A 27,240-nucleotide genomic window follows, 5' to 3' on the forward strand; every position below is an offset into this window, starting at 1 on the left:
CTCTGATGGCTACTTCCAGCAGGATAATGCACCATGTCCTTTGGGATGCGGTGAAACGGGAGCTTCATACCCTGGATGTGCATCCCACAAATCTCCATCAACTGCAAGATGCTATCCTATCAATATGGGCCAACATTTCTAAAGAATGCTTTCAGCACCTTGTTGAATCAATGCCACGTAGAATTAAGGCAGTTCTGAAGGCGAAAGGGGGTCAAAAACCGTATTAGTATGGTGGTCCTAATAATCCTTTAGGTGAGTGTGTGTATATATATATATCACAGAGCTGTAGAGCCATGTGCCATCGATAGCATAGGTCAGCAAAATTCAACAAAGCGTTTCTCATGCTGAATATGCTGTGCTCACCGGTGACACCATTCCCTGACATTGTCTGGGAAATTCACTATGTGGCTGGCTTAGACAAAAAGTTTTATCTCAGTGCCAAATGATGCTTTCTAAGGACAACATTATATCACAGAGCTGTAGCAGCCACGTGTCATCGATAGCATAGATCAGCAAAATTTACCAAAGTGTTTCTTGTATCGAACATGCTGTGTTCGCCAGTGATCTTGTTTCAAGAACATTGTTCTGGAAATTCACAATGCGGCTGACTTAGAACATTAGAACAATTCAGATGAGAACAGGCCATTCAGTCCAACAGAGCTCGCCAGTCCTATCCACTTAATTCTTCCAAAAAAATATCAAGTTGAGTTTTGAAAGTCCCTAAAGTTTTATTGTCTACCACATGACTTGGTTGCTTATTCCACGTGTCTATTGTTCTTTGTGTAAATAAAAAGTTCCTAATGTTTGTGTGAATTTTCTTCTGAACAAGTTTCCAACTGTGTCCCCGTGTTCTTGATGAACTCATTTTAAAATTAAAATCTCAATCCACTGGACTAATTCCCTTCATAATTCTAGCCCTTCAATCATCTCACCTCTTCATCTTCTTTTGTTTAAACTGTAAAGGCTCAGCTCTTTTAATCTTTCCTCATAACTCATCCCCTGTAGCCCTGAATCAGTCTAGTCGCTCTTCTCTGGACCTTTTCTAGTGCTGCTATGTCCTTTTTGTAGCCTGGAGACCAAAAATGCAACCAGTACTCTAGATGAGGCCTCACCAGTGTGTTATAAAGTTTGAGCAGAACCTCGTGTGACTTGTACACACCAAGGCGCTATATAACCTGACATTCTGTGACCCTTCTTAATGGCTTCTGAACACTGTTTGGAAGTCAATAACTTAGGATTTTCCGACCACCCATTGTGTATTCAAATCTAACATTTTTACTTCCTATGTGTAATTCTTTATATTTACTGACATTAAACTTCTTCTGCCACAAATCTGCCCAAGCCTGTGTGCTGTCCAAGTCCTTCTGTGATGATATAATGGATTCCGAATTATCTGCTAATCCACTTATCTTGGTATCATCTGCAAACTTTACCAGCTTGTTCTTTATATTCCTATGTAAATCATTTAAATATATTAAAAATAGCAGTGGCCCTATCACTGACCCCTGCTGGTCACCACTCTTAACATCAGCCAGTTCTGATGAGGTTCCTCACACCATCACCCTCTGCTTCCTGTGTCTGAGCCAATTCTGCCCCCAACAGCACACCACATCCTCAACTGCCAATTGTTTTAGTTTGATGCCCAGCCTCTCATATGGCACCTTATCAAATGCTTTCTGACAAACATTTTGTTTTCTCAATTCTCAGTGATGCTTTCTGGTGCCATCACAGAGCAGTTATATGCAAGTATATCTACTGCAAGATCGCTGCCTGATCTGCTTCACGCATGTGTAAAGTCATGAGTGATTGGTATGCTTGCCATTTTGCAACATTCATTAAAAAAAAATTTAGTATTTTCATTTAAAGGGTACATTAGCTGACTCACTCCGTGGCTGCACAGTGCCACATGGCTATTTAGCAATCTGCCTCAGCTATGATCCAAAATAAGCCTTTCTCCCTCACCGAGAAATAATGATAAAGAAAAATGTATTACTTGGCGTTTCTACCTTCTTAAATTAATAAAAATTGTGTGAGGCATCTGCACGAAGATCGGAAACAAAAAAGATGCTTCAGCTGTGCTCAGAGTTAATGTGAGAACTAAGAGTGAAATTCTGTGAGTGCAATGAGATACATATATATTTTTATATGTATTGCTGGTTTGTGGCCATTTGTTCAGTGTTGTTTGTTGCTAAGATTCTCTCTGTGTCTTAGGCTGTTGGAGGGCCGGTGTAGTAGTTGTTAACACTCCTGCCTCATAGCTTAGAACACATTTCATCATAATTGGCAGATTTTTCCATACCTCACATGAACAAGTAAAATTGTACTGAGCCAACAATCCACTCAAAACTAGTTCAGTTTATTGTTCCCTATTGATGTCAATGCATTTTGTGGAGTTTATTGAAGTTCAAAACATATTTCCGTGATTTCACCGAAGTTACAGCGAAGCAAACTCTATGGTGTCCACTCATCTCCAGGCATCGATACTCATTAGGTCACTGTTGATTTCCTATTTCACATTTTGTCTTACATTTCCGCATATCTACACTTTTCAAATCTTGAATAAATCAACTAAAGTTTTATCAGTATAAACCTGGCATTGCAGTTATTAGTGGGTGATTACACTGGAAATCCACATCAATGTCGTGAAACTGAGGATACTGCGGTGGGTTGGCACCCTGCCCGGGATTGGTTCCTGCCTTGTGTTGGCTGGGATTGGCTCCAGGAGACCCCCGTGACCCTGTGTTTGGATTCAGCAGGTTGGAAGCTCGATGGATGGATGGATGGAAACTGAGGATAATCATTACCACAAAATCCTATTCAGCTATTCATCATAGTTATACTAAACTGCTCAAAAAAATGAAAGGAGCACTTTGAAAGCACATCAGGTCTCAATGGGAAAAAAAATCCTGCTGGCTGTTTCTACTGCTATGGACTGATATGGTGATGTGTTAGGAATGAAAGGATGGCACATCGTTTGATGGAAATGAAAATAATCAACCTACAGAGGGCTGAATTCAAAGACACCCTGAAAATCATAGGGAAAAAATGATGTGGCTGACAGGTGAAATTTCATTGCAGCAACTCCTAATCGTACTCAGTAGTTTGTATGGCCCCCCATGTGCTTGTATGCATGACTGACAATGTCCTAATGAGACAACGGATGGTGTCCTGGAGGATCTCCTCCCAGGTATGGACCAGGGCATCACTGAGCTCCTGGACAGTCTGAGGCGTTGGAAGGCCCGAAACATAACGTCCCACCCAGAGGTGTTCTACTGGATTGAGGTCAGGCGAGTGAGCGGGCGGGCCAGTCAATGGTATCAATTCCTTCATCTTCCAGGAACTGCTTACATACTCACCACATGAGGCTGGGCATTGTCGTGCACCAGGAGGAACCCAGGACCCACTGCACCAGCATAGAGTGTGACAATGGGTCCGAGGGTTTCATCCCAATACTTTAATGGCAATCTAGGTGCCATTGTCTTGCCTGTAGTGGTCGGTGTGTCCCTCCATGGATATGCCTCCCCAGATATACCATCAGTGACCCACCACCAAACTGGTCATGCTGAACAATGTCACAGGCAGCATAATGTTCTCTACGGCTTCTCCAGACCCTTTCACGTTTGTCAAATATGCTCAGGGTGAACCTGCTCTCATCTGTGAAAAGCACAGGGCACCAATGGTGGACCTGCCAATTCTGGTATTCTATGGTAAATGCCAATCGAGCTCCAAGGTGCCGGGTGAACACTGGGCCCACTAGAGGACATCGGGCCCTTTGGCCACCCTCATGAAGTCTGTGTCTGATTGTTTGCTCAGAGACATTCACACCAGTGGCCTGCCAGCTGGAGGTCATTTTATAGGCTCTGGCAGTGCTCATCCTGTTCCTCCTTGCCCAAAGGAGCAGATACCAGTCAGTCCTGCTGATGGGTTAAGGACCTTTTATGAGGGGCCCTGTCCAGGTCTCCTAGAGTAACTGCTTGTCTCCTGGACTCTCCTGCATGCCCTTGAGACTGTGCTGGGAGACACAGCAAACCTTCGGGGAATGGCACATATTGATGTACCTGCCATCCTGGAGAACTTGGACTACCTGTGCCACCTCTGTAGAGTCAAGGTATGGCCTCATGCTACCAGTAGTGACACTGACCGTAGCCAAATGCAAAACGAGTGACAAAACATATAAAGAGGAAAAAATGTCAGTGGCCTCCCTCTACCTGTTAAACCATTCATTCCTGTTTTGGGGGTCGTCTCATTGTTGCCCCTCTAGTGCACCAAAGCAGCTGAAACTGATGAACAAGCCCCTCTGCTACTTAACTGACCAGATCAATAGCCCACAAGTGTCATTAACTTGATGCTATACGTTAATTAAAAAGGACTCCTTTCATTTTTTTGAGCAGTTTATAAATTTCCACCTTTTAACTAAATTATGTAAACTTGTGAAAAAAAGCTACTGAAATAATGATAATTAAAAAATGAGAAATCCATTTACTGTACTGGACAAATATCCTGGGGCAATCACAACAATAATAAAAGAATCTGAGAGGTAAGACTCACATTGTCAGCTTTCAGGGGTCGGGGGGCCTTGCAGTAGTCGTTAAGAAAGCGGGCAACTTCTTCTCGAAGACTGAAAAGCAAAGCACAGAAAAACATGAGGATTACCAGTTAGCTTCTGTGTCGGATTCCCCCAGCCTCATCTGACCATTGGACAGACCACCGACATTACATGCAACAGAGGACCAGGAGAATAAGTGAAATACACCAGGAGACTGTAGGAAGTATACCGACAGGGAGAGCTCTGGAAATGAGAACTCTGGGAGAACAAAAATATAAATGGTGACCTTGGTAATATACAGCATAATAACTTTATGTACCCCAGTCTGATGGGCCCATTACTAATGAGGAGGAGGTGCAGGACCAAGCTGTTTGGAGAAGGTTGCTCCGGCAAACCGACCTCATAGAAAAGTGGGAAAAGATGAAGAGGGAGAGGAAGGTTTCAAGAATTACAGCCCCTCTAGTTTAGTCAGCTGCTCATCTTAGAGGGGATCTGATAGGAAAACTGGAGTAACCACATGGAACGAGAATAACATGTAAACTCCAGGCAATGACAGGACGCCCAGGATGGTAGATCTGTGTGGCACCAGCATTAACTAATATACCATCCTGATACTCTAAAAAAAATATATTTATTAATATCAACCTGTAGCAGTGTAGGAGAAATGCAGCATCCCTGCTACTTACAAGTTACGGCCTTTCCAGTCTGCATACTGAAGTAAGTGGGGCTCGATGTGGAACATATCAGCCTGGGACAGCTACAAAACATAAAAAATAAATAAATAATAATAAATACAATTATTACAACTCTGCTTCATCATTTTCAATTGTTAAGCATTAAGAATTTCACTGTATTCCTGTGCATTTGACCATACTACAACAAAGACATAGCAGCACTAGAAAAAGTCCAGCGAAGAGACACATAATGGAATGAGTTACCGGGTAGTGTGGTAGAGAGCAGGACCTTCAAGACCCGACTTGATGTTATTTTGGAGGAATTAAGAATGATAATTTGGTGAGCTTCACTGAAAAGAATGGCCCATTCTTGTCAAAACGTTTCTAACGTTCTAAAGTTCATGTATTACATTACACATGCTGAAGTGACCATCACCCTCTTATACCTTCCACTGTCATTTCTAAGAGTTCTCTAAACACCCTCTCATCAGTTTTCCAAATCTATTTAACCCCATTGCTCGAGCTGTGGGGAGATGGAGCCTCTACCAACTGCACTGGACACTGGGTAGGGACCAACCAGTAGAGTCTAGTCAATTTATAAGAAAACACTCTCAAAAAAAGGAGAAGGAGAGTGCTGATCAGAACTCTTCCTTAGGAAGCCAGTCAAACCATTAGGCAGCATAGGCAGCCGCCTAAGGTGCAGTCATCTGTGGGATGGCATTTATGAAAGTCATCGAAAGTGACTTTCACAAAGTCACTATTCCAAAAGACTGTAGCTACAGACCTCCAGAGATTCACTCCATTGACGAGGTCATCGCCTTCCATTATACGTCAGTGATACGCCAGGTTACACTGTGGTTAAGATTAGGGTTAGGGAAGGGTTATCTGACTCAAGTCGAGTACACCAGGTGACATAAACCTGCAATCTAATTGGCTGTCCAGTGGAGCTACTGAAACATGGAGCTGCGGAGTCACCCACTAGTCTCCACTAGTCACCCTTCTGCCTCCCATCAATGGCTCTGTCACACTATGTGGGTTACAAAATCTGCTGGCCACACAAAGAGATGTCACATCCAGACTATTCTGCAGACCCGGCCCTGCATGACCACCACCTACTCCTGAAACTCTGAACACAGTATGCCAATGAGGAAGATGTCAAGGTAGTTACACTACAGCGGCTGCACAAATAAGTCAAAACATTTCATTTCCGAGGCAAAATTTCCTGATGGATTAAACAAGTGGATCAGCATTAATGGGAATTATAGGTAGAAATAAAACGGGTTTGGCTGGAGGATTTTTCATCACACTTTGCACCTCATTCCCTGCTGGTGCTACACTCACACCTAGACCACCAAATAAAAGCTCTTTGTTTGCCTCTAATTCAGAGATTGTAGTTTCTGTCTCACACTACTAGATGTGTCATGTGGCAGGTTTGTCAGCCAATGAAGGCTGGTGATTGCATATGTATGAGGTTTTCTTTTTCTGGAACTTTCAGTGTCACCAACAACTGGGGGCCTCCTTTATAAAACTTTGCATGATTTTGAGTGTAATGACAAGTCAAGCAAAATGACACCTTTTATTGGCTAACTAAAAAGATTACAATATGCAAGCTTGGAGGCACTTCAGGCCCCTTCTTCAGGCAAGATGTACTTCAGAAACTGGAATTCCCTGTGTTTATATGGACACCAGGACAGAGACGGCATTGGGAAACCTTTAAGTCAGACATCTTAGGTTAGGTCAGGTTAGGTTCAGTGTAGCATGCACTGGTACAGCGTGTTGCCACACCCACCACACGACAAAACAGCTCAGGATCCCGGTTGGCAACCCCCCAGGTAAACATGCAGTCCTGTCCCACCCTCTGGAAATGACCCTCTATCTGCCACAGCCAGGTGTTATGTGGGCATTCCCTTGGTCTGGTCCAGCCATTCAGGTCCTCATCATCGAGAATCCTACAAGCTGGATCACCCTTGGGGAATCGTGCCACATGGCCGTAGAGCCGTAACTGACACTCCCTCAAAATGCAGGTAATGTGCCTCATTCAGGACTGCGTGATCAACACAATGTCAGGTTCAGGAGGAGTCCAGTCTTCGTCTCAGGTCACTGGATAGCATCCACAACCAAATAGCAAGACAGGAAGCACCAGGACTCTAAAGATTTGGACCTTCATCCTTTTGCATAGATATTGGGAGCACCACACACCCTTTCCATTGACCTCATGAACCCCCATGATCTATCAATCCATCTACTGACTTCATAGGAAGAGTCACCAGAGACATGAATGTCACTGCCGAGGTAAGTAAACCTCTCGATGCGGTCGACACTCTCTCTGCAGACAGACACATTACTGATGGTTGGGCCTAAAAGGTCATTAAAGGCCTGGCTGTTGGTTTTTATCAGGACACTCACAAGCTCAGACACTCAGACTCCTCACTCAGTCTCTCAAGCGTCCCGATCAGAGCCTCCATTCACTCCACTATGATCACAGCATCGTCAGAAAAGTCAAGATCTGTGAATCTTTCTTCACCAACAGATGCCCCACAACCACTGGACCCCATAACTTTGCCCATCACCCAGTCCATGCAAGTACTGAACAGAGTAGGAGCAGAAACACACCCCTGATGAACCCGGGAATCAACGGGGAAAAATTCAGAGGGTCTGCCTCCACTCTGCACAGCACTCACAGTACCAGTGTACAGGCTGGCCATGTGAGGGGATCCTGCAAAGTCTCAGTTTTACGAAAATCGACAAAGACTGGAAAAAAAACTCTGTGTCGATATTCGCGTTTGTTGCTCCATGAGAACCCTCAGTACCAGGATGCGGTTGATGGTAGACTTCTTTGGCATAAAACCAGACTGCTCCAGTCGCTGGTATGTGAGCAAGTGACCATGAATCCTATTGAGGACGACCTTAGCAAGGACCTTACCCGGCACCGATAGCAGTGTTACCTCCATGAATTTGCCGCAGTCCAGGTGATCATCCTTCCCTTTAAATATAGACACAACCAGTCCCGTTTTCCAGTCAGTTGGGATGATGCCCGTCTTCCAAAGGGAAACAAAGATTGCTTGCAATGCCAGGAGGACAGCCTTACCACCAGCCTGGAGAAGTTCACCCCAGATACCACAGATCCCTGTAGCCTTCCCTCCCCTCAGCTGGTTCACCATCTGTGCAATCTCATTGAGACTGAGTGGTTCACAGCTAATTGGAGGAACAGCCTCAAGAATTGTGGACCCAGAGATATCCAACGTCCTAACCGGAGGATCAGCTTTAAACAGCCACTCAAAGTAGCCAGCTTAGTACTGCAGTATCATCCATAAGGACTGCTCCATTGGCTGAGACATATTTGATATAAAAATTAATAGACCTCTTCAGGCTAAAATTCATTTAGCAAGAGAACAATGTATAGCCAAAATCTTTTGTTAAGATAACTATCCAACATCTTTTGAAGATTTTGATGAGTTTTTCCATACATTGTGGATCTGTAGTCAGGTTGTCTGGGTCAGTCCGAGAGATGCAAACAATCCTTATATCTTGTTATAAAATTCTTTTCTCTATTTAAACCATGTTATCACGGTCATTCTTCTCTCTCTTGATGTTTTCTGAACTAGCCCATATGTACTGTGACTTTGACGTCCGTTTCACAGTGTCCATGTCTGTTGATGTGATCTCCTACGGGAACATCTCTGTTGCCAGGCTGAATGTGGAGTCTGTAAATTCATTCTTTGGCAGGGTGTTTGTCCAGTTTCTACCACAAAGAGTGCAGCATTGGGACATTTCATACAGAGACTTAGGTGGACCACATTCGATGATCTGCAGGAAAATGATCCCTTTATGTGATGTTTTAGCACAAAGTGTGGTATAATAATGGATCTCTGCATTATAAATGTAAGGGCATGTTTTGCATCTTTTCTGTAGGCCATTTCCTGTTGGTCCACTTAAGGAGCTTCGGACGATTAGTTGCAACAGGTTTGGCGGTTGTCTGTATGCGAGGAGGAGAGGTTCTGGAAATCCATCTCTCAGCGTCTCATCATTGTGTAGCATTGGCTGAAGTTCTTTTATAATTTTTCGAAGTGCTTCAAGATGTGAGTTATAGGTGACAACAAGGGGGGGGGTGCAGTTCTTGTTGTCTTTGCTTTTATATTCCAAAAGGTTGTCTCTGGGTATGGTAGTACTGTAACTCTTCTTATCTGAGTGTCTGTTGTTTTGGGAGTATAACCTTGTCTAATGAGGTCTTGTCTAAGCTCCTACAGTTGGTTATCCCGGTCTGATGGGTCTGAGCAAATACGATTGTATCGTACTGCTTGGCTGAAAATAATGGAGCGCCTTATATGATTGGGGAAGAAACTGTCACTTCTCAGGTAGGTCCGTCAGTCTGTCGGTTTGTGAAAAACAGAAGTTATAAGGGGGTTATCTTTCAGTTGAACGGTGGTGTCAAGGAAGCTGACTTCTCTTTTTGAGTAATTCAGCTTCAGCTTTATGTTGGGGTGGAAAGAAATATTCATTATGAAAATGGAGGAGCTCCTTCTCACTGGCAGTCCAGATTATGAAGATGTTGCCTATGTAACAAGGGCAGCACGGAGGCGCAGTGGTAGCGCTGCTGGCTCGCAGTTAGGAGATCCGGGTTCGCTTCCCGGGTCCTCCCTGCGTGAAGTTTGCATGTTCTCCCCGTGTCTGCGTGGGTGTCCTCCCACAATCCAAAGACATGCAGGTTAGGTGGATTGGCGATTCTAAATTGGCGTTTGTGTGTGTCCTGCGGTGGGTTGGCACCCTGCCCAGGATTGGTTCCTGCCTTGTGCCCTGTGTTGGCTGGGATTGGCTCCGGCAGACCCCCGTGACCCTGTATTCGGATTCAGCGGGTTAGAAAATGGATGGATGGATGTCTATGTAACAGAGATACAACATTGGTTTCAAGATGTACATTGACATAAAATCCTACTGCAATTTTGCCATAAATCGGTGAGGTACAAACGGAGTTTTTGAGTGCGAAAATATGTGTACATCAGAAAACAGGAAAATGTGCGCACCAGATTTATAAAACCTGCCGTATGCACATTTCCACCCTTTATAAATCTCAATGGTCTTGTAAATGTGCAAATCCCGCCCGGTTCCAATGTGAAGCAGCCATACAGTATATGGACAATGCTAATCAATCTCATACATATGCAATTGCAATGCTGCAGACCTTCATTGGTTGGTAGTGCAGCCACATGACACGTCCAGTAGTATGAGAAAGAAGTAGTCGTCTCTAAATTAAAGGCACACAAAGCACCTTTACTTGTTGGCCAAAGCATGGGTGTCAGCAACAAATTCAAATATGTTGAATGGTGACATGTTACTGCTGCCACAAAAGCCATGAGCTCTAGCCACACCATGACTGAAATAAAAAAAATGGTCCCATTTCTGGCACCAAAGTGAATCGCCAGTCACCGGCAGAGTGTGTGTAACAAGAGGAGACAAATAACACATCTGCACTCTCTGATTTCAATCTGTGGATGGCATCTGTAATTGGAGATAAGCCTTTTTATGTTGCATTATGCCAGAGCAGTCCTAACATTTGTCACTCTCATCTTGTCATTGCAGTGCATTAACAGAATGTCACTGCTTACGGTTAACAAAAGCAGCCTCATTCTCACAGCATGAGTGCTTTAGAGCGCTCAGATTACGTTAGGAAAATGGACACGGCTGCAAATTGATTTTTGTGCTGGTAACAACATGTTATGTAATAAACTTGTGCACCCACACCTTACAAAAACTGAATGTAGCACTTCGTCAGTCAGTTAATGTTGAGATATTCCTGACCTGTCGGCCAGTTCACTGAGAAGTGACAATAGTTAGTCTAAAATAACGATGACAAAAACACAAATGATATTTAGTGTAAATACGAGGCACTGGTCCTTTTAAAAGGGAAGTAAAATACAGTCTGTACATCATAATCTTCACATTTGAGCTTTAATGTATTTGTCATGTCAGCGTACATTATACTAATAGCTCGGTAATGTGAATTATGCATGCGAGTCACCATTTAGCTAATTTGGCTGCCTTGCCCTGTATTATCAAAGGTGTCCGACACTTTCCAGTTTCTCTGAAATGTTCCATAGGGAGGGTTCATAGTCACCGTAAATATCAAAGTCAAAGTGAACTTTATTGTCATCTCAACCATATACAAGTATACAGATAGACAAAATTGCGAAGCTCAGGGTCCACAGTGTAACAACATGACGAGCAAATAAATTAAAAATAGAATTAAAATTTCAATTTAAAATTAAAACACAAACAAGACAAGACATTGTGCAAAGACAAGACAAAGAAGTAGCAGCAATATTGATGTGTAAGACATGTAATATAATAAATAATAGATATAGATAATACAGAAATTATCAGTGTATGATAATAGTTGTTTAAGACGTGTGTAAACAATGACAGGTCAGAATGTTTCACAGCAGAAGGATATCAAGAGTGTCAAAGTCCTTAAAGGTTAGTATGAGATTTTCAGTTCTTTTCTACCTGCACACTCGTCTTTACAGGAAAGTGGCCTGCATGTATAAAAGTTCTGTTGTTAGAGGTGGTTGAGGCCGTGTGGAAGATTCCAGGGGGCAGCCTGGTGTTAAGGAGTCTGACAGCTTGGGGGTAAAAACTCTCCTGCAGCCTGGCAGATCTGGCTCTGATGTGGACTATCATCTCTTAGCTGGCAAAAATGTGAAAAGTCCATGTGAGGGGTGTAAGGGGTCCTGCACAATGCTGCAGGCCTTGCGGACACTGCGTTTGTAAAATATGTCCAGTAGTGAAGGGAGAGGCACCCCAATAATGTTCTCTGCTGTCTTCACTATCCTGTGCAGGTGCTTGCGGTCGGATATTTTGCAGTTGACATACCAGACAGTGATGCAGCTGCTCAGAACACACTCAATGGTGCCTCTGTAGAACATGGTTAGGATGGAAGGGGGAAGACTTGCTCACTTCTGCTGCCTCAGGAAGTGCAGTCTCTGCTGGGCTTTCTTGATTAGTGATGAGGTGTTATGCGTCCACGTAAGTTCCTCAGTTATGTGCACTCCGGTGAACTTGGTACTCCTAGCAGTCTACCATCAAATACCGCTGATGCTGAGTGGGATGTGGGCAGGATGTGATTTTCTGAAGTCCACAGTTATTTCTTTTTTTTTTTTTTTTTATTTATTAATTTTATTACAATCAATACATAGCAATCAAGTTTTTACAAAAAAAAGAATTATGCTAAGAACAGATCGATCCCCACCCTTGAGAGAGAGAGCAAGCCAAACGGTGTAAAATTTAAGGCTTGTAAAAATACCTAAATTAATAAATTCTCTGTGCTTTATAAACTATTTTAAAATATTACTGATTAGATCCTGCCATGTTTTGAAAAAGTCTGCACAGATCCTCTAACTGAGTATTTGATTTTTCCAATTTTAAATAATATAACACATCAGTTTCCCACTGACTTAAAGAGGAGAGTTTGGGTTCTTCCAGTTTATCAGAATAAGTCTGCGAGCCAACAGTGTAGTGAATGCAATCACAATTTGTTTGTCTTTCTCCACTTTAAGCCCCTCTGGAAGAACCCCAAACACAGCTGTTAATGGGTTAGGAGGGATTGTGAGTCCAAGGCTGTCTGAGAGGTAATTAAAAATTTTTGTCCAGAATAATGTTAATTTGGTGCAGGCCCAGAACATGTGACCCAGTGAGGCTGGGGCTTGGTTGCAACGTTCGCAGGTTGGATCATGCCCTGGAAACATTTTGGAGAGTTTTAGTCGAGACAGATGTGCTCGATATATAATTTTGAGTTGTATAATTGTATGCTTTGCGATATGGAGCTCGAGTGAATTCTCTGCATTGCTACTTTCCACTCCTTTTCTGATATATTAATTGAGAGGTCATTTTCCCAGTGTCCTCTTGGATCTTTGAAAGGAAGGGATTGTAAAAGGATTTTATATATTGTAGAGATGGAGTCTAATTCCTCAAAATTGAGCAATATTTTTCCAGCGTGGATGAGGGTGCAAGATGAGGAAAATCTGGAAGGTTCTGTTTAACAAAGTTCCTGATTTGAAGATAGTGAAAGAAATTTGTAGCTGGAATGTTAAATTTGGAACGTAATTGTTCATAGGATGCAAAGACGTTGTCTATATAAAGATCTCTTAACAAGTTAATTCCAAATTTTTTCCAGATATTAAAACTGCATATGTTTGTGAGGGTTGAAAGAGGTGGTTCTCTTGCAGGTGTGCCACAGAAAGAAGCTTCTCCGTCTTAAAATGCTTTCTACATTGGTTCCAGATTCTAAGTGAGTGGAGCACAATTGGGTTATTAGTGTATTGCCGATAACGTGTGTTTATTGGAGCACAGAGCAGGAATACAAAGAAGTACTGCAGGATTTTACTTCTATTGCGGTCCATGCCTGTGTATGTTCTTCTATTTGTGTCCAGGTTCTTATCGACTGTATATTTGCCGCCCAGTAATAAAACTGGAAGTTAGGTAGAGCCATGCCGCCTTCTGCCTTTTGTCTTTGTAGGGTCGCTCTTTTGATGCGTGGATGTTTAGAATTCCAAATAAATGAGGTTATTGTTGAATCTAATTGCTTAAAGAATGATTTATTAATGTATATTGGTATGTTTTGAAATAAAAAAAGGAGCTTAGGAAGAATATTCATCTTAACAGTGTTAATTCTTCCAGCTAGTGTGAGATGAAGGGTTGACCATCTATGCAAGTCTTGTTTAATTTTTTCCATGCAGACGACGAAATTTTGTTGATAAAGAGCTTTATGTTTACTTGTGATGTTTACCCCGAGGTATTTAAACTGTTCTGCAATGATAAAAGGTAGGGTTTCTAATCTAATATTATATGCTTGCGAATTCACCGGAAAGAGTACACTTTTATTCAGATTAATTCTGAGACCAGAGAGCTTTTGAAATTCGGTGAGTGCTGCTAAGACTGCAGGCACAGAATTTTCTGGGTCCGATATATACAGTACCATGTCATCTGCATATAATGAGATTTTCTGTTCCAGTCCTTCTCTGCTAATCCCCTTTATCTGATCAGTATTTCGACAATGTATTGCCAGTGGTTCAATGGCAATCGCAAACAGCAGTGGTGACAAAGGGCATCCTTGTCTTGTGCCACGTTCTAGTTTAAAGTAGTACACAGTTATTTCTTTTGTCTTGTCAACATTGAGAGCTAGATTGTTGTCTTCACGCCATGCAGACAGCTGTTCCACCTCATCTCTGTATATACGCATGTTCCCCTATCAAGTTGTCTTTTATAAATCTTGATGTTTGTGCAGAAAGTTGCATACGCACTTTTTAGGCCTCTTTCCTGTTTCAAGCCTATTTCAAGCTTTATGAATGCGGCCCCAGGCTGGTGGCTTTGGTACAGTGCCTTAAATCAGCATTCACCTCCAACCATTCTCCCACAATAGTGATTATCACATCCTGGGGTTTTGATTCATTTACATTTATTTATTTGGCTGATGCCTTTATCCAATGATACAATTGGTTCCATTTCTTTTTTATTTTCCAGTTGGAGCACAGGTAGGTCAAGTGACTTGCTTAGGGTCACACAGTAGTGGAATTTGAACCCACAACCTTCCGGGTTTGAAGTCCAGAGCCTTAAGCACTATGCCACATTGCCTGATTCATTTGATTGGGAATTTTTATCTGTTAATCAAACAATGATTTCTTTTACAGGGCTACCCAAAAAAGAAAGAAAGTTAAAAACATTAAATTCCTGGATCGGTTATAGAAGGTTGAAAAAACTTGATTATAATATGCAGTGTCTGCAAAAAGTATTTACGCCTTTGCAAGTTTTCATCTTTTATTATTATACAACCTAATTGAATCCCAGTTGGAATTTGGCTTTTTTGCACAGATCAACATTTGAAAACTGGGAGTGCTCTCCCCTCGACTTTCTCGTATACTCAGATATGGGGATGGATATTTGTGGAGTAAACCATAAGACAATGATTATATTTTTATATTATGTACATTAAAGAACCATCAACAACAAATCAAAAGAAATGAATACTATATTGAACAATTATTATAAAAGTAACGTTGAATAAATTGGACTCTGCAGCTGCATCAATAAAAGGTAAAGTACCACTTCCGGATAGCGGAAATAGCTCAAAATTTAATAGAATACCAGTATGCAAAATTTGGTTGTTCTAAGTGAAAGCGTACTCAAGTTATTGTGTTTACACACACACACAGACAGACACACAGACATAATTCCTAAATTGGTATTTTCAGACTCTGGTCTAAAATGTTGAGATTTCATCAAAATCTCGAATTTGGATTTTTGCATTATTACAATACTTTACCTACAAGAAAGTAAATCAGACTCATACTGCAGAGGTCTAAAACGTCGAGATTCATAAAAATCTCGAAATTGGATTTTTTGAATGATTACAATACTTTCCCTACGAAAAAGTAAATTGGACTCAGGGAGGTCTGAAACGTCAAGATTCATCAAAATCTTGAAATCGGATTTTTGAATGATTTCAATACTTTCCCTATACTTTGTATACGAGAAAGTAAAAAAGACTCTGATATCAAAGTGTAAACAGGCCTCTGCACAGTGGTCTAACAAACAGAAACCACCAAATGACTGATCACATAAGTAATACAAGTCAGTATTTGGTAGATGGCAGCCATGCCAGCCTTCAGTTTGTGTGCACAGGTCTCGCTTTATCAGCTTTGAACATCTGCACACTAATATTTTTCTCCATTCTTCTGCTCCAGCTCTGTGAGGTGTCATGGACATTGTGAGTGAAGAGCCTTTTCAAGTCCAGCCACAAATTCTCAGCTGGATTGAGATCTGTGCCCATGTTTATGTAACAGAATTACTCCTAGGGATTGCGCTCAAAGTCGGAATAGGATAAGAATTCCTTCTACCTCAGAGCAGCACATGAGTGTCCTTCACCCACTGCCAGCAAGGAGTAGGAGGTCACATTTAAGAATGAAGGATGTCACGCCTTTATGGCACCCCATGCAGCAAATTGCCTCTCATGATGACGCTTTGTATTCTTCTAATACTAAAACTAAGGTTTTACCACAAAGACAATCTTCTTCATTTGGCTTCTCCCATTTAGGAGTTACCACAGTGGATCATCCATCTCCGTCTATCCCTGTCTTTGACATCATTTTCTGCCATGTCGATTGCCTTCATGTTCTCCCTCACCATATCCATAAACTTTCTCTTTGTCCTTCCTCTTTTCAAATGGCCTGGCACTTCTGTCCTCCACATTCTTTTTCCGATGTACCCCTAAACTCTCCCAAACCATCTCAATCGAGCCTCTCTCACTTTGTCACCAATGTGTTGTCCCTCTAATATCCATCCATCCAGTATCCAACCCACTATATCCTAACACAGGGTCATGACAGTCTGCTGGAGCCAATCCCAGCCAACACAGGGCACAAGGCAGGAACAAACCCCGGGCAGGGTGCCAGCCCACCACAGTCCCTCTAATATACTCATTCCTAATCCTGTCAACCTTTGAGTAAAAAGCGTAGCATCTTCAGCTCTACCACTTCCACCTCTACCTCCTGTCTTTCCGTCAGTGCTATTGTCTCTAAACCATACAACACAGCCGGCCTCACTACTGTTTTATAGACCTTCCCTTTCACTCTTGTAGGTACCTTTTTATCACAAATCACTCCTGCCACTCTTCTCTACCTAGTATACCTTGCTGTATTCTCCATTGTGTTAGGCTGTTGAAACCAAGTATTAAATTTGTCTGCCTTCACCACCTCTGCTCCTTGCATTCACACCCTTCCACCACCTTCCCTCTCTTTCACATACTGTGGTAAAGTGAGGTCCATGGCTGATAGGCATTTAAATAAATAATCGCAGCACTGGCATCTTTGTATGGAGGGGGCATGGTCCCATGCCTGATGTGGGAGTGGATGGCCCTGCACTTAGTGCACAGGTGCAGGATAACCAGCAATCCTAATTGAAGCCGGGAGTTGCTGATTGCCACAGCTGTGCCACATCCCCGTTTTTAAAAGGGAAGTGTGAGGGAGACAAAAAGGAAAATGAAGGTTAAAGTGAGAAAGAGACAGCAGAAAGCAGAAGGCGGAAGAAGACAGGATGCATATGAGAGTGGGTACAGGAGAGAGAAGGCAGGCAGCTAGGAAGAGAGACCCTGGAGAGGAGTGTGTGGCCGACACTTGGGAGGGTTTAAGTGGGTCGCTCTGGCTGAACACATTTGAGGAACGGGAGTGACCAGATGTCTGAACCGCTCACCGCAGAAGACTGGGAAGGTAGTGGGGCTCGAGGAGGCTTGGGAGGAGAGCTCCAACATGAGTGCCATGGCCATTGGGGACCCAAGCCTAGGTCTGGAGAGATAGCCTTACCACAGCCATGGTATGGCAATGATGCAGACCTGTGGGAGGTCAGCTGCGTCTGTCAGAAGGGCGACTCCTCTGCTGTAAGGCCCATGTGGGATAAGCAGGGGAGTCACCAGTGAGAAAGAAAGCACATAGCTTTGAGGAAAAGACAGATTCCTGTCAGCTGGTTTTAACTTTGTTTTACTGACTTTATTTATTCAGCTTTTAACGTCGCCTTCTTTTTATGGATTATTTATTTACTGAACTTTTTTTGAAGCACTGTACTTTATGGATACTTGTTTTGTGGGATTATTTTTGATAAAAGCAATGAACACTTTGCACCTTTCATTTGCTTCAGGTGTGTTTTGTCCTCATCTGCTCAGCTCATCCCAGTCATTACTATCGACAGTGTTGAGTTTAAGAGGGTCCCATAATAGAATAGGGAGCATGGAGCCGACCAGCGCAGTCACACATACATGCACTCCATCTTACTCCTACTCACTTTCATTCCTCTACCTTCTCTCTCCACCTCTCCAGGTTCACCTCAACCTGCTGTCTACTCTCAGCACCGATCACAGTGTCATCCAGGAACATCATAGTCCAGCGCTTCTCAAACTTTTGGATTTCACAACCCCCACCCCCATTTCTACCTGGAATAATTCTGTGCCCCCTGCATAATATAAAATAGATGAGGATAACCCATGATACAACTAATAAAGGTATGATACTCGTGCATTGTCGTGGTATCCTATCATCTTTACTTCCATAAGATTTGCATGTGTCCAGCTAACTTTGATGAAATATTTGCAATTTACTTTTTTAAAGTGCTTTAATAACTGTTAAAATGCCTTGTGTGGTTTTTGGTAGTAATTCTAATCCCAAAAACAAAGAATAAATTGTTTATTCTTATAAATAATTTTTTATGTAAAGAAACGATTAAATATGCTTTAATTTTTAAAAATCTCTTAAACGAGGACACCAATGAAGTCAATCTGCGTGAGATGAACGTATTTTCGTCTGACAAATATAATACCGCTGTTAGTTGTATCATGAAAATAACCCAATATGCAGTAAATTATTTAATTTGCCAATATTGGCTACGCTGCCAATGTGGTGCAGTCGCACAGCTTTATCACCTGATCTACTGTTACCCGATTGTTCGCGACAGATACCGATACGTCCCTAACTTTCTGGATTGAAAATACGTGACTATAAAAGCAGCAGCAGCGGCGCCACTCGGAATTAGTCATTAGCTCTATGCCTTAGAAATTTTTTATTTTAAGTTTAGTTATAATTCATTCGTTATGATTATATGCTTGCAAATTTAAATTTGAAATAAAAATGTAAAAAATTAATCTTGACACCCCGCTTGTACAGCTTCAGCGCCCCACAGTTTGAGAACCAATATCATAGTCCATGGAGACTCCTGCCTGACTTCATCTGTCAACCTGTCCATCACCATCGCAATCAGGATAGGGCTCCAAACCAATCCTTGATGTAATCCCACTCTCATCTTGAACCAGGCTGTCATTAAGAAAATAATATTAAAAATCATCATCATCATCATCAAAGAAGAAGAAGGAGAACATAATGAGGTAGAATATTCACTAAGCTTCATGTAATTGTTGCCACTATCAAGAGCGATATTGTAAGGAACACCAAGACACTCACACAAAGAACAATAGCAAAGTATGATAATGGGCACATTTATTTAACAATGAGTGATCCACAGCCATACTTTCAGAAGAATCATCTTCTTGCTGTTACACCTTGTAAAGTTGCAATTACCGAACCTAGCCACGACGATAAGTTGGGTTTCACTCTTCCAGTGTTCCCGACTGTCTCTCACAGTTGCATGCCATGTCCTTCTCCATTATCCCCTCTTATCTTCTGCCAGGCTTGATTTATACAGTGCCCTGGGAAATCTAATTGACCTTTCCCAGGAGTTGTAAAGTGTAACGTGAATGTTTCAGGTGCTTGTGGAAGGCAGAGCTCAGAGTACCTGTGTGACATTCTGCTGTCAATCACACATCCAGCCCTGCCTCTCTTCAGGGTACATGCTCCATCACAGTTTGCACCCATGACCACCTGTGTGTTGATACTGTGATGTTGCTTGCAATTCAAGTATGTGTTGTCATTCACATTTTGGACGATGATCTTTATTTGCATGAGTGCAGCTTGCTTTAACATACCTCACGTGGAATGGTGGGGAAACGTATGAATTACCTCACACGCCATAAGGGTATTCAAAATTTGGTGCAAAATTTGAGAAATGATTGGTTGTGACATTCCCAAATTATTGTGCATTTTATCTAAAAAAGTAACATTACCAAGACTTTAGTTTTGGTTCACACCGCACAGATGGAGAGATTGGGTAATGTATAAGATTTGTTACAAATATTATTCCATCTCTGTCAAGATGATATCGTTTTACGAGTTCATTCTTATCCACCATTTCCCAAACATTCTGCTTTTCACTAAATATGTGTGCCTGTCTCTTCCTAAACACCATCTTCTGAACAGCTCATAAACTCTCCTGAATCCTAGTGAAGTTAGGAATAGTGATATTAAAATAAGGAGATGTGATAAAAATGTGCTTACATCTACTACATCACTCTGAGATTTCTGGGCTAGTTAGCACAGTTTTCCTGCTCTGAGATGTTTGATACTTGGTGCCACAGCCCTTCTGTCAAGTTGTTTGCCTGCCTATGGAAAAGTCATCTCAGATAACAGAGCACTGGAACCATGGGATAGAAGTGTCCTTTCATCTGATTGGCCGGCCCAGCTCTGACTCAGCTGTAGAATGACCAGTAGCGGGGAGGTGGCTTGTTGGCTGAGGTGTCCAGGACTCTGAACAAATCTGCATCCTCATATGTGAAAGTTCCATATTTAGTGAGTGGTATCATCTAGTCTTGTATTTTGTTTTGTAGTTTGTATTATTTACTATTGTACGGTTGTTTTGTATTCCTGAGGTGGCCATGGTAGATCAAATCTGTATCCTCATATGTGGTAGTTGTGTATTTAGTGAATGGTATCGTCTGTTCTTGCATTTTACCTTGAGAGTTATGACTGTGCTCTGGACTGAGATTGGTGAGTAGACCTATGCAAGAACAAAGCCATTTGTTCTGTGGTGTTGTATTCCTGTGGTGGCCATGATAGACTGGTCATCTAGCTCTGTCAAGAGGATTACTTGACTTCTGTTTTGGGTGTTGTGTTTAACCCATTTTTTGACACAAATTGCACACCCAAACTACCTGGAAGGGGGTCTCTCTCTGAAATGCCTTTCCTAAGATTTCTTCCTTTTTCACTACAAGGGTGTTTTTGGGAATTTTTTCTTCCCTTCTTAGGCAATCAAGACTATTGGTCTGTCAAAAAACAGGGCCTGTTAAAGCCCATCACATACAAGAAATAAATTGTCATTGTTGGTGATAAATATGGGCAATGGACTCTGACTTGGCCTCTACAGGACATTGACATTGCTGTTTTTAAGAGATTCCAGTGTGTCTTTGGGCTTACATTTGGGGTTGTCGTCTTGCTGAAAATCCACTCTTCTCCCAAGGTGTACACTTTATGCAGACTTCATCAAGAAGGTTCTCCTTCAGAATTTCACCAAATTCATTTTACCCCTACAAGCCATCCAATGCCTGCTGCCGAAAGGCATTCTAAAAGCCTGATTCTGCCACCACCATGCTTCACAGTGAGGACGGCGTGTTTTTGATAAGGTGGAGTGTTCATGTATGGCATTTGGTCTGATGGACTAAAAAAATCAGTTTCGGTCTCAGCAGGACACAGAACCTTCTTCCAGGTGGATTCAAAGCCCCCTATTTGCCTTCTGGCAAACTCTAACCAAAGATGTCCTCTGAGTTTTTTTTTCTCTTTGCCACTTTTCCATAAAGCTGTGACTGGTGAAGCAACTGGACACCAGTCGTTGTCTACACAGCCCCTCCAATTTCATCCACTAAACATTGTGAATCCTTTGGAGATCTCAAAGGTCTCTTGGCAGCCTCCTTCACTTGTATTCTTCAGTGTTATTTTGTGTGTATGACCTCCTCTAACAGATTTACATTTGTGTCATATTCTTTCCATTTCTTAATGATTGATTTAACTCCAAATTCTCACAATCATTTATTTATAGTATTTTAATTTATTTACTTATTTGGTCTTTCCTTTCTTTTTATGTTTCTGCTGCTCTGTGTATCTACGTTTCCCATTGGGATTAATAAAATCTATCTATCTATCTATCTATCTATCTATCTATCTATCTATCTATCTATCTATCTATCTATCTATCTATCTATCTATCTATCTATTATATAGTGCCTTTCATATCTATCTATCTATCTATCTATCTATCTATCAATTATATTTTGCCTTTCATATCTATCTATCTATCTATCTATCTATCTATCTATCTATCTATTATATAGTGCCTTTCATATCTATCTATCTATCTATCTATCTATCTATCTATCTATCTATCTATCTATCTATCTATCTATCTATTATATAGTGCCTTTCATATCTATCTATCTATCTATCTATCTATCTATCATATTGTGCCTTTCATATCTATCTATCTATCTATCTATTATATAGTGCCTTTCATATCTATCTATCTATATAAACCTCCCATTGAAAAAAGAGTTGGGGACCTGCAGAGATGCTCTGGTCCGTATGCTGTTTGTTGGCTTTAGTTCGGCCTTTAATACCATCATCCCTCAGAATCTGATCAGCAAACTGGGGCTATTGGGACAGAGCACACCTCTGCAAAACTGGATATTGGACTTTCTAACGGACAGGCCTCAGTACGTACGGGTAAGGAAGAATAAATCGGACACCATCTCCTTGAGCACAGGTTCTCCACAGGGGTGCGTTCTGAGTCCCCTCCTCTTCACGCTCATGACCCACGACTGTTGTGCCATGTTCAGCACAAACCATATCATTAAGTATGCAGACGACACGACGGTGATGGGTCTCATTCGAGGTAATGGGGAAGGGGATTACGGGACGGAGGTGAAGTCATTTGTGGAATGGTGTGATAAAAACAATCTGATACTGAATGTCGAAAAAAACGAAAGAACTGGTGATCGAGTTCAGGAAGAAACAGCTGACACACACCCCGGTCTACTTCAACAACACTGCTGTGGAAATTGTGCAATCTACCAAGTTCCTAAGAGTAAATGTGACAAACGACCTCACCTGGTCCCTGCACACCTCCTCCATCACCAAGAAGGCTCACCAGCACCTGATCTTCTTGCGGAGGCTAAATAGGGCCCATCTCAGCAAGTCGGTCCTCACCACTTTCTACAGAGGGACCTTAGAGAGTGTGCTAACCAGCAGCAGCTCTCTGTGGCAGGAGAGCTGCAGTGCTTCGGACTGGAAAGCGCTGAGGAAACTGGTGAGGGCTGCTGAGAGGATCATTGGAGCCCCACTGCCTAATGCACAAGACTTGGCAAAACAACGCTGTCTGGCCAGAGCTGTGCGGATCTCCAGAGACCCCACTCATCCTGCCTCTGAACTCTTTTCCCTTATGCCCTCAGGCAGAAGACATCGTAGCCTGAAATGCAGATCCACCAGGTTTAAAAACAGTTTTTTTTCCTACCGCAGTTTGTCTTTTAAATACCATGTGTTTTTATTAATGTCTTGTGCATCGTATTTTCATTCTGCATCTTGGATGTTCTGCTGAATGACAAATAAAATTGAATTGAATTGAATTGAAAATAACAGTAGCCACCAATTCATTCTTAAAAACCATTGGCACCAGCGCAACAGATCAGTGTCCATTTTGCCTTCAGAAAGAAACAGTTTATCATTTATTTCTGTATTGTACCAGATTACAACCACTGCTTCATCTCCTTGCTTTATTGTTGATGGATTTGGGAATTGTATTTAATGAACTCATTTACGCAGTGGTAGCGCTGCTGCCTCGCAGTTAGGAGATCCGGGTTCGCTTCCCGGGTCCTCCCTGCGTGGAGTTTGCATGTTCTCCCCGTGTCTGCGTGGGTTTCCTCCCGCAATCCAAAGACATGCAGGTTAGGTGGATTGGCGATTCTAAATTGGCCCTAGTGTGTGCTTGGTGTGTGGGTGTGTTTGTGTGTGTCCTGCGGTGGGTTGGCACCCTGCCCAGGATTGGTTCCTGCCTTGTGCCCTGTGTTGGCTGGGATTGGCTCCAGCAGACCCCCGTGACCCTGTATTCGGATTCAGCGGGTTAGAAAATGGATGGATGGATGGATGAACTCATTTATATTTTTGGAATGTTAGTGTCAAGAATTTGTAAAACAGAATGTTTACTTTGCAATTTTTTTCTTAGGCCAGGCCAAGATGGCAACTTTAAAAACAAGAAGAAATAGAGACAAAGATCAGAAAACCACTGACGCTCTATTAATGTTTACGGTCCTCCTTCAAAGGAGATTGAAGATTGAGTTTGCATATTTTAAACTAATTAATCAATTAGATGTATTTAGAGAAATCTGGGCTGTAATTAATGTTTTATGTTCCACGAAAAATGAATGTCTAGTATGAAGTAAAGTATGAGTAGAAAAACTTTGTTTTTAAATGTTGTTGAATTTTGGCTGTTAATTTGACTGAAATTATGTTATAATTGTTAATAAAGGTCTATTTAAAATTAAAATTATCTATCTATCTATCTATCTATCTATCTATCTATCTATCTAGTTCACACCCCTACAGGTTTTAAAGGACTCTGAAAGACTACCTTCACATTGCTCCCTTACTTGCGGCTGATCTATCGCGCGATCCACGTGATACTTCGCCAGACTTAAAAGTCCAAACAGCACCTGTCAGTTTTTGATTGATTGTTTACTTTTCTCTCTCTCTCTCTCAGACATTCCCTGTTCCTGACGCACACTCCTTTGAAGAGGAAGATATGTTTGCATACTTTTAAACTGTGAGACGGAGCTGTCATCCCCGTCTTGTCAAGGAGTCCGTTTAAACTTTAAAAAAAAGTGACATATGTTTTGTTTGCAGTGTTTGAATAGAGTTCCTGTCTCTACAACCTCCTGTGTTTCTATTCAAATCCGTGACCCAAGCGTGACACTATTATATAGTGCCTTTTCTATCTAGCTATCTATTATATAATACCATTCATTTCTATCTATCTATCTATCTATCTATCTATCTATCTATCTATCTATCTATCTATCTATCTATCTATCTATCTATCATATAGTGCCTTTCACATATCTATCTATCTATCTATCTATCTATCTATCTATCTATCTATCTATCTATCTATCTATCTATCATATAGTGCCTTTCACATATCTATCTATCTATCTATCTATCTATCTATCTATCTATCTATCTATCTATCTATCTATCTATCATATAGTGCCTTTCACATATCTATCTATCTATCTATCTATCTATCTATCTATCTATCATATAGTGCCTTTCATATCTATCTATCTATTATATAGTGCCATTTGCATCTATCTATCTATCTATCTATCTATCTAATTATTTGACATTGAAGATTCTTTTTCTGTCATTCCATTAAAAAAAATGAAATCCATTGTGATTCAATGCTGTTTATCAGCGAGAACTTCCCAGGAAGTGAATATTTTTATAAGCACTGTCAGATGCATCACCAGAGAAAGAAAGCGTTAGATTTACAAAGGCTAGGAATACTTATGTAATCTCACCATTCTGATTTTTACTTTATAACACATTGTTAGAATGTTTTCAATTTGCTTCTTTTGATTTGGCCTGATGGATTTTGTTCTCAGACCAGCAGGATGGTTGCCAGTTGGCATTGAAATTCCAATTCTGAATTCCAATCTCCCTGTTCATTTTCATCCAGTCTGTGCACTGCCCATGCTTCCTGGACAAAATGGATGTCTTTGACCCTGAGTCCCCAGAGGACCTGCATTTTATGGGACTGCAGTGGGGTGGTCTAAAAGAAGGCTCCAGAGGGGTTTGGCATCATTGATCATTTTTATCTTATGTTTCTGATGTTTGCTAGATTTCGTAAAAAATAATAATTATGAAATAGACTGGAATTTTGTCCAAGGATGGTCCCTAAGTTGCTTTTAGAACTGCAAATACGAGCTGCAGTCCCCACGACCCTGAATTGCATTAAGTAGGTTTGACAAAGTTTTCTATAATAACTTGAATTCACTCAAAGAGTCAAATAAAGTAACTAATTCACTTTCACAGTTTAGTAGGAGCTTTTTACAAATAAATTAATAAATAAATTCTCATATTTCACTTTAAGCACAAATTGAGTAAAGGAATTACAAAGCAGTCAGCACATTTTTCTTTTTTTTTTACTTTAAGGAATATTCTTAAAATAACCTCCATGTATGTATGTCAGTAATGCGGTGCCAAGCTCACCCGTTCAGACAGCAAGTCAGTGCACAACTTGTTCTCGCTGGTTCCCAGGTTTATCATACCCTGAAAAAAAAGAAAAAAAGGGAAAGAAGGTTAGCCAAACACCACAGAGGGAAACTACAGTGCTGAGGAAAGAGGTGGAACAGCACAACAAAAGTCTGTAATCATGATTTACTACTAACATCGGTCATCCTGCTGATACACAACAACCTGCTGAGGCAGACAGGGCATGAACTGGGAACAGAACATGGCTAAGAAACAAAATGCCTACAGGATATTAAATACAAAAACCATCCTATAATATAGTCAAATATTTAAATAGATTCAGTGGTCTGCATAATGTTCTGGACAAAGAGCCATTTTTCCTTGATTTCCCCCTCCGGTCGACAGTTTAAAATTACAAATCAAATAATTCAGACATCGTGATTAAACTGTACATTGCAGAATTTCATTTAAGGGAATTTGCAAACATTTCCGTCACGCTACTGTTTCTATATGATCCCATAATTTCAGACACCATAATATTTGGGACAATGTGCGTCCCAGGTGTTTGTGATTCCTCAGGCTGTGTTTCATGGATTCATAAGACACCTTGGTTTGCGTCTATGCTTTGGAGTCTGTAGTTGCTATTGTTCGTCATGAGGATCAGAGCTATACCAATGAAAGTCAAAGAAGCCATTATGAGGCTGAAGAACAAGAATAAAACTATTTGAGACATCAGTGACACTTTAGGATGACCTAAGAAGAAGATCATGAAGAAGAAAGAACACACTGGTGAGCTCAGTAATCACAAAGAGACTGGTAGGCCAAGGAAGACCTCCACTGCTGATGACAGAAGAATCCTCGCTATGGTCAAGAAAAAGCCCCAAACGTCTGAGTCGACAGATCAGAAACAGTCTTCAGGGGGCCGATGTGTGTGTGTGTGTGTGTGTGTCAGAGACGACTATCAGCAGAAGACTTCATGAAAAGAAATACAGAGGACACCCTGCAAGATGCAGACCACAAAAACAGGATGGCCAGACTACAGTTCACGAAAAAGGACTTCAAAGAGCCTGAAGAATTCTGGGAAAAGGTGGACAGGTGAGACAAAGATGAACCTCATCAGAGAGTGGGGACGACAAGGAACTGCCCAAGATCCAAAGCAGACCACCTCATCTGTTAAACATGGTGGTGCTGGGGGAGTTATGTCTTGGGCATGTATGGCTGCCACAGGTCCTGGCACACTTCTCTTCATTGATGATGGAACTTCTGATGACAGACGCCCAAGAAATTCTGAGGTGTACAGAAACATCTGATCTGCTCGAGTTCCACTAAACACCTGCAAACTCACTGAACGGTGCTTCATCCT

The 27,240-nt window shown here is 41.5% G+C and overlaps 1 protein-coding gene across 3 annotated transcripts in view; it reads right to left on the reverse strand.

Moving 5' to 3' along the window:
* LOC120523144 (1-aminocyclopropane-1-carboxylate synthase-like protein 1) overlaps positions 1-27,240 on the reverse strand; it is a 166,392-nt gene that overhangs the window by 104,139 nt on the left and 35,013 nt on the right. For all 3 annotated transcript variants that reach the window (XM_039744162.1, XM_039744153.1, XM_039744171.1), the window contains exons 3-5: positions 25,896-25,955; positions 5,233-5,303; positions 4,549-4,618 (exon numbers count right to left, since the gene is read on the reverse strand). In XM_039744162.1, the coding sequence (XP_039600096.1) occupies positions 4,549-4,618; positions 5,233-5,303; positions 25,896-25,955 (201 nt within the window). The remainder of the gene's footprint in view (positions 1-4,548; positions 4,619-5,232; positions 5,304-25,895; positions 25,956-27,240) is intronic.

The sequence above is a fragment of the Polypterus senegalus genome, chromosome 1 (genome assembly GCF_016835505.1).
Source record: "Polypterus senegalus isolate Bchr_013 chromosome 1, ASM1683550v1, whole genome shotgun sequence".
NCBI classification, from domain to species: domain Eukaryota; kingdom Metazoa; phylum Chordata; class Cladistia; order Polypteriformes; family Polypteridae; genus Polypterus; species Polypterus senegalus.